Source organism: Ustilago hordei (genome assembly GCF_900519145.1).
Source record: "Ustilago hordei strain Uho2 genome assembly, contig: UHO2_contig_05, whole genome shotgun sequence".
NCBI classification, from domain to species: Eukaryota; Fungi; Basidiomycota; class Ustilaginomycetes; order Ustilaginales; family Ustilaginaceae; genus Ustilago; species Ustilago hordei.
Window position 1 is genome coordinate 773,553 of NW_024545279.1, and position 13,205 is coordinate 786,757.

Sequence of the window (13,205 nt, forward strand, 5' to 3'; positions counted from 1 at the left end):
GTTCTTCACCTTGTCACGATCCTCTACAACAGTGACTCCTACCAGCATGCTCTGCTGCCATCTCAAGAATTGGCTGAGAGCAATCCAGCCCTCAAGCTTTGCAAACATCCCATTTTTTGGGAGATCTCCAAGATGATTTTCCCAGGCACATCTGTCAATCCCAATTGCATCAAGGCCAAGCTGAGGTGGCTGCTAGAGACATACTACAGGGAGAAGAAGATGCTTTCACTCACTGGAGCTGGTACACTGCTGGAGGACATGGATGCATCCTGTCACAGGGCCAGCGCAGAGATTATAAGCAGCCATGCTGCGCAGCCGCCGAAATGAGCTCAGCACACCAGAAGCGGAACTGGTCGAGACCCAGGGGCTCTGACCAATCTTGTAAGCGGTCACGTGCCAGAGACTTAGTTTTGGGGTGTTATATTGAGTTTGATTGAGTAAGGTCTACTCATTATGTTTCACCTAAACATAACCAAATGTGGCCACCTGGTAAGTCTTGACTGACTGCCTTGAACACTCCATTCAGAGGTTGCATGGCATGGACACTGGTCATTGGTGAGTGAGTGAAACACCCTCTCCTACAGTATGAGTGTTTGTAGTACTGTTGATAATGCTCTTGGATGTTGTCTGGACTGCAATATGCTAATTGCCTACAGAGGACAGGAGTTACTGGACCACAGGTGTGAGTCACTGCCTACAATAACTGACTGGACTGCAGGTGTTGAGCAACACTGCCTACAGCAAGGGACTGGACTGCAAGTGTTGAAGAACACTGCCTACAGTAAGGGACTGGACCACAAGTGTTGAAGAACACTGCCTACAGTAAGGGCACTGGACTGCAAGTGTTGAAGAACACCACCTACAGTAAGGGACTGGACTGCAAGTGTTGAAGAACACTGCCTACAGTTGTCAACTAACAGTGATACAACACACACATTGAGAGTTGTTGCAAGAGGACTGCTATTGCAATGGTATGTAACTGAGTAAGTAAGTAAAGTAGATAGAGTATAGAGTGGATGGGGATCCACTTGTATGCTATGGTAGAATGAGAGTATTTATGCATTCGATTGGTGTTGCCCATGACACCTATCCTGCTCCTCTTGAGGGGCCTTTGTCCCCTGTTTGACACTGTCTTGTCCTGCTGGCATCAATCCCATTGATACTGCACCCCTACCATTTGCATGGCATAAGGGTTATGCAACACTGCCCTCTCGCCTTCATGCTCTCCTTCTGCCTGATGATGTGTGATGCCCCCTTTCGACACAGCTCCTTCTTGACTTTATCTTGCAAATCCCTTTAGCCACTTGTTGAACCTCATGACCAAACCCCTTGGTCATGTGGTCACTTTGACACAGCTCCTTCTTGACCTTATCTTGTGAATCCCTTTAGCCACTTGTTGAACCTTGTGACCAAACCCCTTGGTCATGTGGTCACCCCTGTGCTTGGGCCTGTGTGACTATATGCATGCACCCCTCAAGCAGTAACTGTCTGCATGATGCTGAGCTTGGTCCCCTGCTCCCTCCTATGGTTATCTCCAAGTGCCTCTCCTTCTGATGCCAGTACCTTCCTTCCTGAGTCTCCTAGTACTTGCTCATATCGGCTGACTTGTTGAAGCATACTGATCTGACTGATTCTGACTGATCCCTGTGAGATTAATCTGGAACCCAGGGTTTGATCAATCTTGTAATTCATATGTGCTACCAGCCCAATTAATCTCATTGATCCCCAATGGTTTGGTGCCAATCAATCTGGCATGCCCTCCATATATTGATCTGTTGCACACCCTTCATACATTGCTCCATTGCATGACATTCCCATGACTGCCATTGATCAATTTGGCGCACTCTCTTGCGCAGGCCTGCTGACCCTGTGACAAATCTCACTGAGAATGGTCGGACAGTGAGCTGGGAGGAAACCTCATTGAGAATGGTCGAGATGGTGGGTACTGGGAAGTTTCACCGAGACTGGCCCAAGATGAAGTGGATCAACCAGCCCCACAATGAGATGAGGGCATCCCACTGAGATCAAAGGGACAGCCATTGAAAGCAGGGAACAAGAGACCTCACCACCAGATGAGGTGGGAGGAGACCCCTGAGCATGATGAAGTCAATGTAGGAGGATTGTCACCTCAGCAAGGGAGTAAGGATAGGAAGGGCAGGATAGTAGTAGGAGTCAGATAGGACAGGATGGACAGGGAGGCCATACCCTGTAAGGAAGGGGGGGGGCACAGTGATGTAGACACCATGGCACAAAGATATATATGCACCCCTCTGTCATAAGTGAATGAGTGGATCTGGCATCCACTCTATTCTTAACTAAACTATACTCTACTGTAATGTATACTTAGTTGTTCTGTCACATAGTACAATCACAGGCCATTGCTACTAATCCAAGCAGGTGTGTCATATCACCTCCCACTGATGTTGTCTGTAGGCAGTAGTTACTGCAGTCCAGATAAGCACTACTCCAAAGGCAGTACTCATACTGTGGTCTGGGCTTCTCTCATTGTTTTGCTGTTTGCTCATCAACACCTCGAACACTCATGTTGAGTCAACAAATCCCCATTCCATACATTAAGTGTTCTGCAACAAGCAGGAACTGACTGTGCTGCATTACTGCTGAACCAAGTGTTCACAGCAGTTAGCCAAAACTTGTTGAACAAATAATCCTTTGAGCAGTTTCAGTGAAAGTGGCTGATGGGTGCATACTCAAGCATGCTCACTGAAACTGGTTGAAATCACCCAAACCGGTAGCATTCGGGTTCCAGGCACACGACTGCTGACACATCCAACCCGGTAAGTTTTGGCAATCTTCATTGCTTGCAATGGTATGCTTGGATGCTGATTCATACTTTCAATTTTAAACAGTCCTATGTATCTCACATTGCCCTGTCAATAAAGTATGCTTGGTTTGAAAGGATGCACAAGATGATGAATGGCCAATTCTATGCTGATCCTGCAGCACTTATCACAACTCCCAGTCTTGACTTCACCAGCAATGATGAGGCTGACATGCCTTCAAATGGCTCAGCTGACACACCCATGGATATTTGTGGCAGTGAGCTGTACAATCACAGTGCTCACAGCTGTGGTTTGCCTCCTATTCTCGACTTGATGGAACCCACCAACCCCCTGGCTGCTGTTGCATCCACTTCTGGTGCATCCTTTGCTGGTGCTGGTTGTCATGGGCCTGAATGCTCAAGAAGCAGGAGGGTCACTGGTTCATATGGAAGGAGCACAGGTATCGAAGATCTAGTCAATACCATTAGAGAGCATGGCCATAGTGCAGTCTCCATGGAGACCATGGACTCCTATGGACTCACATGCAAAGGAGGATCGAGCCCATATGCAAGGAGGGCCAGGCACAGCCATGAAGAGGACCAAGCTCAAGGAGCATGCAGATGGTTACCACTCAGGGGGCTCGAGAGACAAGAGTCAAAGGAACCATCACTGGTCAAAGGAGAAGGAGCAGTGTATAGGGAACCGGCAAGCAGGTCCTGAGGAGGAGGAGCAGTATCGAAGGAGTCAACACAGCTCAAGAGGCACAGGGGTGCCAAGCAAGCAGGAGAGGCCTCCTGAACAGTACTCAATGAAGAAGGTACTCTCTGGAGAGAGAGCAGGAGCAGCGTCGCTGGTGATGCTGTGAAGAGGTATATAACCATGCTTTCTCATCATCAAAGGTCGAGTGGATCCTCATCCACTCTACACACATCATAACTAGTTATCACTTCAGCATAAGTATATATTAGTTTCAGTCAGCATAGCAGCAATCTATCAAGGTTGCTCCTCATCATAGTGCATGTGTTGTATCACCACTACCTGATGTCCGAAGGTGACCCATAGCAGGTCAGCAGTCCAGATATAGATAGAACCAAAGGCAGTAGTCCACTGTGGTCTGGGGATCACCTCAAGCATCAGTCAACACACTGGACACTTGTGTTGACGCCACCAACCTTATCACCAATGCCACCAACCTTATCACCAACACCATCAACCTCATCATCATCAACACTCACACCAGACCTTGGTGTCATCATAACCTACACATTGATATTGATCGTGCCGAGCTACCCCTGAATGGAGTGTCCACAGAGGTCAGCCGAAACCTACAATAGTATATACAACAAATGCCACCTGCTGTCATTGCACAACTTGATAGTTGCTGAACAACTAGCTCATCAAGACCGATACCGAGACAATAGCTGTTGCACAGTTTGATAGTCACCGAGTATCTCGACAGACCGACCTGGGTTTCAGGCACGAGACCCCTGACATTAGAGTGGATCATTCAAGCAGCTCCTCATGATCACCATGACAGACCCAGACCTCAACAATAAGCTCGATAGACTACTCACTCTATTGGAAGCCCAGCTAGAGCTTACCAGGCAGGGACAATGAGAGGAATGATTACAATGAGCTCATCTGAGCAGAGAGGAGACAATTGACCTCTCTCACTCAGAAGACCAAGCAGGAGGAGGAGATGAGTCTATGATAGGAGACCCACATACTCCTACTCTGGCTCCACAACCAAGATGATCAGTCTCATTCATCAACCTGGATGAGCAGGACAATGTCAACTATGAGAAGTATGCTTCACCTACTGTGCCAAGATATGTCAAGACTAAGGTGGACCCCTACAGCAGGACCAGGATGGACTCTTACCCCCTGGACCAAGAGGAGGACACCAGCATCATGACAGAGAGGTCAAAGCCCATTGCCACCCCATTTCCAAAGTTCAATCCCTGAGATGTGGAGATCTTCATTCTAGAAGCCGAAGCATGGTTTAAGTTCAACCAGGTGTTTGAGCAGTCTAGGATGATCAACCACATGGGTGCTCAACTGGAAGGGACTGCACGAGAGTGGTGGACTTCAAAGCTCCATATTGATAGAGCTAGAGAAGGAAGGTTGTTCAATGATTGGCACTACTTCACAGAGCAACTGTCAGAGCAGTTCAACCCATGCAATGCTAGGATGGAGGCATACAACAAGCTGTTAGCTCTCAGGCTCACAAGTGATGCTCCTGGTGCTGCCACACATCATGTAGAGTGGTTCAGAGACTTGGAGGGACAGGTCAACCTAGATGACAACGAGCTAGTGATTGACCTCTTCAGAGGTAGTCTCACTTGCAGCATACAGGAGAAGTTCGAGAGGAACCCACCTGGGAAGAGATGGGAGTGGTACCAAGAGGTTGAGGAGATCGATCAACAGAGGATGCTACTACAGCAGTCCTCAGCTAGACACTCACTTCCAAATGCCACATCACCTCCACTAAGAACTGGGCCTTGGCCAATTCAAAGTTCAATCCCCATATGTCAACCCACTCAACCTTATCCAGCTCAATCGCCAGTACAAGCAACTACACAAGCAACTACACAAAACCTAAACCAACCAACTAATCGACCCCTCCCTCATCAACCCACCCAAACCTCGAAGCAAGGAAGCCCTGCTCCATCAGGTACCAACACCTGTCATGTATGCAAGGGTATCAGCCATTGGGCCAGAGACTGCCCCAGCAGGAGGATAGACCCTCTTAGCTCTCGACCCATGGGACCAAAGGTTATGGTCACCACAGCAGACCCCTTTGAGGATGCCACCAACTCAGGAGATGGCCACACAGGCAGCACCGAGACAGGTGAACCCAAGGCCATGGACCTCAGCTCATACCAGCAATCCATGGACCCCGATCATGAGGAGGAGGAGCATGATGATGATGATGATGAGGGAAACATCAGTGGGGTGATGCACTGATGGCATGCATTGCTCTACAAACCTCCTTGCCATCACTCTGTATATATCAAGATTGTCAAGTATGTTTCTCTACCAGTGGAGGCAAAGCAGTACTGGAGCTCTCTGGAATGGTTCAAGACCATCCTGCTCGGATACTGGCTGATACCGGTGCTGGTTTGTCCATAGTCTCAGATCGGTCGCGCGCCTGAAACCTGAGATCAGTAGTAGTATCAGTACTATCACCGATTCTGTCGAATTATGCGACAGTGTTAATGGTATTTCGATTCTTAGTGAAATATGCGACAGAGCCTTCTCTGTCACCTTTCTCGTTAGAATCTGTAGTTGTATTATCATTGTGACAGATTTCGACTAACCACTGTGGACACTCCATCCAGAGGTAGCTTGGCACGATCAGACTATGATACAACTCTAAATGAGCTTGATATTGACACCAATGGTCTGGTGTGAGTATGGATTGTTGATGCCGACACGAGTGTCCAGTGTGTCGACTAACGTTTGAAGTGATCCCCAGGCCGCAGTGGACATCTGCCTTCGGTTCTATGGTTATCCGGACCGCTGGTTGCTACGAACCACCTTCGGATGTCAGGAAACGGTGATACAACACATGCACTTCGATGAGGAGCAATCTGTTGATTACTACTATGCTGACTGTGAACTATCGTTACTTATTGCTTGAAGTAATGCTAGTTGCTTGATGAGTGTAGAGTGGATGAGGATCCACTCGACCATTTGTGACGAGGAGGTAGGACTATATACCTCTTTGCAGCGTCACCAGTGACACTGCTCCTGCTCCCTCTCTCCAGAGGGTACCCTCCTCGTCGAGTACTGCACAGGGATCTCCAAGGAGGCACCTTCTCCATTTCAAGCCTTGTCCCTCCTGTCTTTCCTGAGCTGTGTCGACTTCATCGACACTGCTCCTCCTCTTCATGTCCCTTTTGCTGGTGTCCTATACACAGATCTCCTTCCTTTGACCAGCGACAGTTCTCTCCTACTCCTGTCCTGTGGGCCCCTGAGTGGTAACTGACCATGTGTCGCTGAGCTCGGTCCCTCTCACATGTGAATTGTCGTACAGACATCCTTACTACCGATCTCCACAGAATCTGCCACACAATCTTGCTTGCTGCAGATTCTGGTGGGATTCGTGATATCGACGATGCTCGTGCCGATTTCTCTGTGATCTGCCATAGAGCTGAGTCTACTACCGATCTTGGTGAACTTTGTCACAGCTCCTCCAATCTACCCGATTCCATGATTCCTGTGCTACCTTCATATGAACTTCGGTCTTTCCTCGTTCTGCGCACCTAGGCCCATGACACCAAATACCCACAAAACCCATAAAAACAAGATCGATCCATGGTGTCACTGGACACCAACTCTCCATCAATAGTTCTGTGAGCATGCAGGTATCTATTGGTACACACAATCTGGGTGTGGTCGAAGCTTCAGTGGCCGACACTGCTGACTATGACCTCATCCTGGGGTTCACCAAGCTACAGAGGCTCAAACCCACTATACAATGGGATATGGGCCAGCTGGAGTTCAAGACTCAGGAGCAGGACTGACCCCCAAGGAGACCCCCTGAAACAGCAAGAGCAGGGGACCTAACCATGAGGAGACCAACCTGTCAGGGGTCTCGCGCCTGAAACCCAGGTCGGTCTGTCGAGATACTCAGTGACTACCAAACTGTGCGACAGCTATTGTCTCAGTATCAGTGACTATCAAGTTGTGCAGTGACAGCAGGTGGCGTTCGTTGTATATACTATCGTAGGTTTCGGCTGACCTCTGTGGACACTCCATTCAGGGGTAGCTCGGCACGATCAATATCAATGTGTAGGTTATGATGACACCAAGGTCTGGTGTGAGTGTTGATGATGATGAGGTTGATGGTGTTGGTGATAAGGTTGGTGGCATTGGTGATAAGGTTGGTGGCGTCAACACAAGTGTCCAGTGTGTTGACTGATGCTTGAGGTGATCCCCAGACCACAGTGGACTACTGCCTTCAGTTCTATCTTGATCCGGACTGCTAACCTGCTATGGGCGCCTTCGGATGTCAGGTAGTGGTGATACAACACATGCACTACAATGAGGAGCAATGTTGATAGATTGCTACTGTGCTGACTGAAACTAATGTATACTTATGTTTGAAGTGATAACTAGTTATATGGTGAGTAGAGTGGATGAGGATCCACTCGACCTATGATGATGAGAAAGCATGGTTATATACCTCTACTCAGCATTGCCAGCGATGCTGCTCCTGCTCCCTCTCTCCAGAGAGTACCTTCTTCATCGAGTACTGCTCAGGGGCCTCTCCTGCTTGGCACCCCTGTGCCTCTTGAGCTGTGTCGACTCCTTCGACACTGCTCCTTCTCCTTTGATCAGTGACAGTTCCTTTGGCTCTTGTCTCTCGAGCCCCTGAGTGGTAACCATCTGCATGCTCCTTGAGCTTGGTCCTCTTCATGGCTGTGCCTGCTCCTTGAGCTTGGTCCTCCTTGTGGCTGTGCTTGGCCCTCCTTTGCATGTGAGTCCGTAGGAGTCCATGGTCTCCATGGAGACTGCACTACGACCATGCTCTCTACTGATCTCGACTAGATCTTCGATACCTGTGCTCCTTCCATATGAACCCATGACCCTCCTGCTTCTTGAGCATCCAGGCCCATGACACAACCCTTCATGGAAACGAGTTTGTCTCAGCAGAGCACATACTACAAGCAGCTCTGGAAGATGGACCCAAAGGGTTCATGCTGTTGGAGGAGCCACCATCATCACTCCTGGCCTTTGGTTTTGTACCTACAGGCGCAGACAAAGGAGTAGAGATGGAGGTAGAGGTGGACAAGGTGGTGATGGCTGCAGACATACCAAAGCCATACCAACACCTGTGAGATGTGTTTGATGAAGTGGAAGCAGACAAGCTGCCCCATCATACTGAGCATGATCTCCACCTCAAGTTGATAGAAGGAGGTAAGCCACCTCAAGGGCCCCTGTACCTTAAGGGACCCAAGGAGATGTCCGAGTTGAGGAGGTACTTGGATGAGAACCTCGAGAAGGGGTTCATAAGACCATCAAAGAGCCCGGCACAATCACCAGTGCTCTTCATACCAAAGAAGGATGGAGGTCTCAGACACTGTGTGGACTACCGAGGTCTCAATGAGATCACTGTCAAGAACAGGGCACCACTGCCCCTCATCAAGGAGCAGCTGTTCTTACTCAGGAAGGCAAGGATCTATACCAAGCTAGACCTTAGAGCAGCATACAACCTCATCCAGATTGCTAAAGGAGATGAATGGAAGACAGCTTTTGGCACTCAGTTGGGACTCTATGAGTACCTAGTGATGCCCTTTGGCCTAGCCAATGCTCCAGCTCACTTCCAGTCATTCATCAATGACATCTTCCAAGACATCATTGGGGTATATGTGGTAGTATACCTAGATGACTTCCTGATCTTCAGTGACACTGAAGAAGCACATGTGAAGCATGTCACCGAGGTCCTCACTCGCTTAAGGAGCAACAGGCTCTTTGCTAAGCTGTCAAAGTGTGAGTTTCACACCAAGATAGTCGAGTTCCTGGGATACATCATCAAGCCAACAGGCATAGAGATGGACCCAGAAAAGGTGTGCACTGTCAAGGAGTGGCCAATGCCAGAGTCAATCCATGACATCCAAAGGTTCCTGGGTTTTGCCAACTTCTATCAAAGGTTCATAGCCCACTTTGCCCATATAGCCAAGCCCTTGACATCACTGGTAAAGCCTACAGAACGGTTCAAGAAGTTTGAGCTACCAGAGGAGGCCCAGCAGGCCTTCCACAAGCTCATCCAGGCATTCACCTCAGCAGGAGTGCTTCAGCACTTCGACTACCACCTGTCATGGGCCTGGATGCTCAAGAAGCAGGAGGGTCACTGGTTCATATGGAAGGAGCACAGGTATCGAAGATCTAGTCGAGATCAGTAGAGAGCATGGTCGTAGTGCAGTCTCCATGGAGACCATGGACTCCTATGGACTCACATGCAAAGGAGGACCAAACCCATATGTGAGGAGGGCCAAGCACAGCCACGAGGAGGACCAAGCTCAAGGAGCAGGCACAGCCATGAAGAGGACCAAGCTCAAGGAGCATGCAGATGGTTACCACTCAGGGGCTCGAGAGACAAGAGCCAAAGGAACTGTCACTGATCAAAGGAGAAGGAGCAGTGTCGAAGGAGTCGACACCAGGTCATGAGGAGGAGGAGCAGTGTCGAAGGAGTCGACACAGCTCAAGAGGCACAGGGGTGCCAAGCAGGAGAGGCCCCTGAGCAGTACTCGATGAAGAAGGTACTCTCTGGAGAGAGAGCAGGAGCAGCATCGCTGGCGATGCTGAGAAGAGGTATATAACCATGCTTTCTCATCATCATAGGTCGAGTGGATCCTCATCCACTCTACTCACCATACAACTAGTCAATACTTTAGAAACATAAGTACTCATTAGTTACAGTCAGCATAGCAGCAATCTATCAAGGTTGCTCCTCATTGTAGTGTGTGTGTTGTATCACCACTACCTGACGTCCGAAGGCGCCCATAGCAGGTTAGCGGTCCGGATATAGATAGAACCGAAGGCAGTAGTCCACTGCAGTCCAGGGATCACTTCAAGCATCAAAGTCAACACACTGGGCACTCATGTTGACGCCACCAACCTTATCACCAACACCATCAACCTCATTACCATCAACACTCACCAACCTTATCACCAACGACATCAACCTCATCAACATCAACACTCACACCAGACCTTGGTGTCGTCATAACCGAAGCATTGATATTGATCGTGCCAAGCTACCCCTGAACGGAGTGTCCACAGAGGTCAGCCGAAACCTACGATAGTATATACAACGAACACCACCTGCTGTCACTGTGCAACTTGATAGTCACTGATACTGAGACAATAGCTGTCGCACAATTTGATAGTCACCGAGTATCTCGACAGACCGACCTGGGTTTCAGGCACGAGACCCCTGACACCACCTTCCAACAAGGTTGGAGACTGATGCAAGTGACTTTGCTATAGCAGGAGTACTCAAGCAGGAGCATGAAGGACGATGGCACCCAGTGGCCTTCTACTCTAGGAAGATGTCTTCTGCCAAGAAGAACTATGAGATCCATGACAAGGAGCTCCTAGCTGTGGTCACTTGCCTTACTCAGTGGCAACACATGCTAGCTGGACTACCAAGTCAACTGGTCATCCTCACTGACCATGAAGCCCTCAAGTACTTCAAGTCCCAGAGATGCATCACAGGTCAACAGGCTTGATGGGCAATACTACTAGCAGACTTCGACTTCATACTGCAGTATCAACCAGGAGACAAGGGTGGTGAGCCTGATGCTCTCACCAGAAGGACTGACATGCAACCAGCTGGTGAAGAGCAGGATCACAATGTGAGGCAACTACTGCCTCCTTGAGTGTTCAAGGAGACAGCAGACCATGACTTGATCCTAGTGGCCCCTATGCTCTCAATGGAGTCCATAGCATCAAAGGGTCTCAGAGACCTGGTCAAGATCTTCCAGCCCTTAGACCAAGAGCTACAGGAGATACATACGAAGAAGCCTTTTGAGGTCAAGGATGACCTATGGTACAGTGGAGGAAGGTTGGTTATCCCCAAAGTGATCATGCCAGGGAAGACCAACAACTGACACTCAAGGAGTGCCAAAGAGGTAGATGGACAGTCTCTCTCTGTAGAGCACCTGTGATTCATGGTGATGACCCAATGCCATGATGGTATTACTGCTGGACACATAGGAAGAGATGCTACCATCAAGGCAGCTCAACGACACTACTGGTGGCCAAACATGACAGCTTGGATTGCAGACTATGTAGCAAGTTGTCCTGTGTGTGCTAGGTACAAAGCTCCTCGTCACCATCCATATGGTTTGCTACAGCCACTAGCAACACCAGACAGGCCCTGGGGCTCCATATCCCTCGACTTCATCAAAGGATTACCACCATCAAGGAACTATGACTCCATCCTCATCATTGTTGACAGGCTGACCAAGTTTGCCATACTAGCTCCAACCCATAAGACAGTCACGGCCAAACAGACTGCAGTGTTGCTATACAGACACATGGTTAGACTTTTCGGATACCCAGATCACATGGTCTTGGACCAAGGCAGGCAGTTCATATCAGGAGCATGGAAGGCAATCACAGAACAAATGGGTGTGAAGCACTCACTTAGCATGGCCTACCATCCTCAAACTGATGGTCAGACAGAGAGGGTCAATCAGGTCATAGAGCAGTACCTAAGGATGTACTGCAACTATGAGCAGAATGACTGGGCCAACCTGCTGGACACTGCAGCCTTTGTATACAACAACATGGTCCACAACAGCATTGGTGTCTCACCATTCTTTGCATGCTATGGATGGAACCCTAAGGCTCATCCTGATAGCCCTCAATGGTTGGGAGTCAATGACCCAGGTTGCTTTGAGTACCTCATGGATGGGAAGGAGCATTGCAAGTACCTCCAGGAGCAGATCAGAGAGGCACAATGTAGATCAGTAGACCAGTATAACAGGAAGCACAAGGACATCGAGTTCAAGGTGGGTGATATGGTCTATATCAACTGTCGAAACTGGAAGACAAGGAGACCCACACCCAAGTTAGATACCTGGTTTGCAGGACCCTACCCAGTTCAGGAAAGGGTAGGATGCCAAGCTTATCGAATCACATTACCAGCAAACCTTAGGGTGCATGATGTGTTCCATGTCTCCATGCTCAAACCAGCAAGAACAAGTTCTCTTCCTCAATGAGCTGAACAGCCCACCATACCATCACTTCCAGATGAGGACCTCGACTTTGAAGTTGAAGCACTCATCAACAAGCGTTCACACAATGGGACTACAGAGTACAAAGTGTTGTGGAGAGGGTACTCAGAAGAAGCTGCTTCATGGGAACCAGTAGAGAACCTCAACTGCCCTGACCTCATCCAGGAGTATGAGGTGTCGGAGGGGGGATGAGCGAGTAGACAAAGTAGAGAGAGGAGGAGAGAACAGGAGGAGTAGAGAGAGGAGGAGGAAGGAGAATGACGTTGAGAGAAGGAGGAAGGGTGATGTTGGCGATGTTGTTGAGGAGGAGGAGGAGGAGGAGGAGTCAGCATGAACCAGACCAGAGCATGCCTCAACGGAGCTCGGCTCTTAAGAGGGGGGTAGTGTCATGGGCCTGGATGCTCAAGAAGCAGGAGGGTCACTGGTTCATATGGAAGGAGCACAGGTATCGAAGATCTAGTTGATACCATTAGAGAGCATGGTCGTAGTGCAGTCTCCATGGAGACCATGGACTCCTATGGACTCACATGCAAAGGAGGACCAAACCCATATGTGAGGAGGGCCAGGCACAGCCACGAAGAGGACCAAGCTCAAGGAGCATGCAGATGGTTACCACTCAGGGGCTCGAGAGACAAGAGTCAAAGGAACCATCACTGGTCAAAGGAGAAGGAGC

General features: G+C 49.2%; 1 protein-coding gene across 1 annotated transcript; it reads left to right on the forward strand.

The window, feature by feature from the left end:
• Positions 1-10,840: 10,840 nt before the first annotated feature.
• On the forward strand, positions 10,841-12,724 carry UHO2_03230 (uncharacterized protein; the record flags this gene model as incomplete). The annotated part of the gene is made up of 5 exons (XM_041558145.1): positions 10,841-11,006; positions 11,040-11,146; positions 11,347-11,422; positions 11,508-12,409; positions 12,527-12,724. 5 exons carry the CDS (start codon positions 10,841-10,843, stop codon positions 12,722-12,724), a joined length of 1,449 nt encoding a protein of 482 aa, XP_041414079.1.
• Positions 12,725-13,205: the final 481 nt, after the last annotated feature.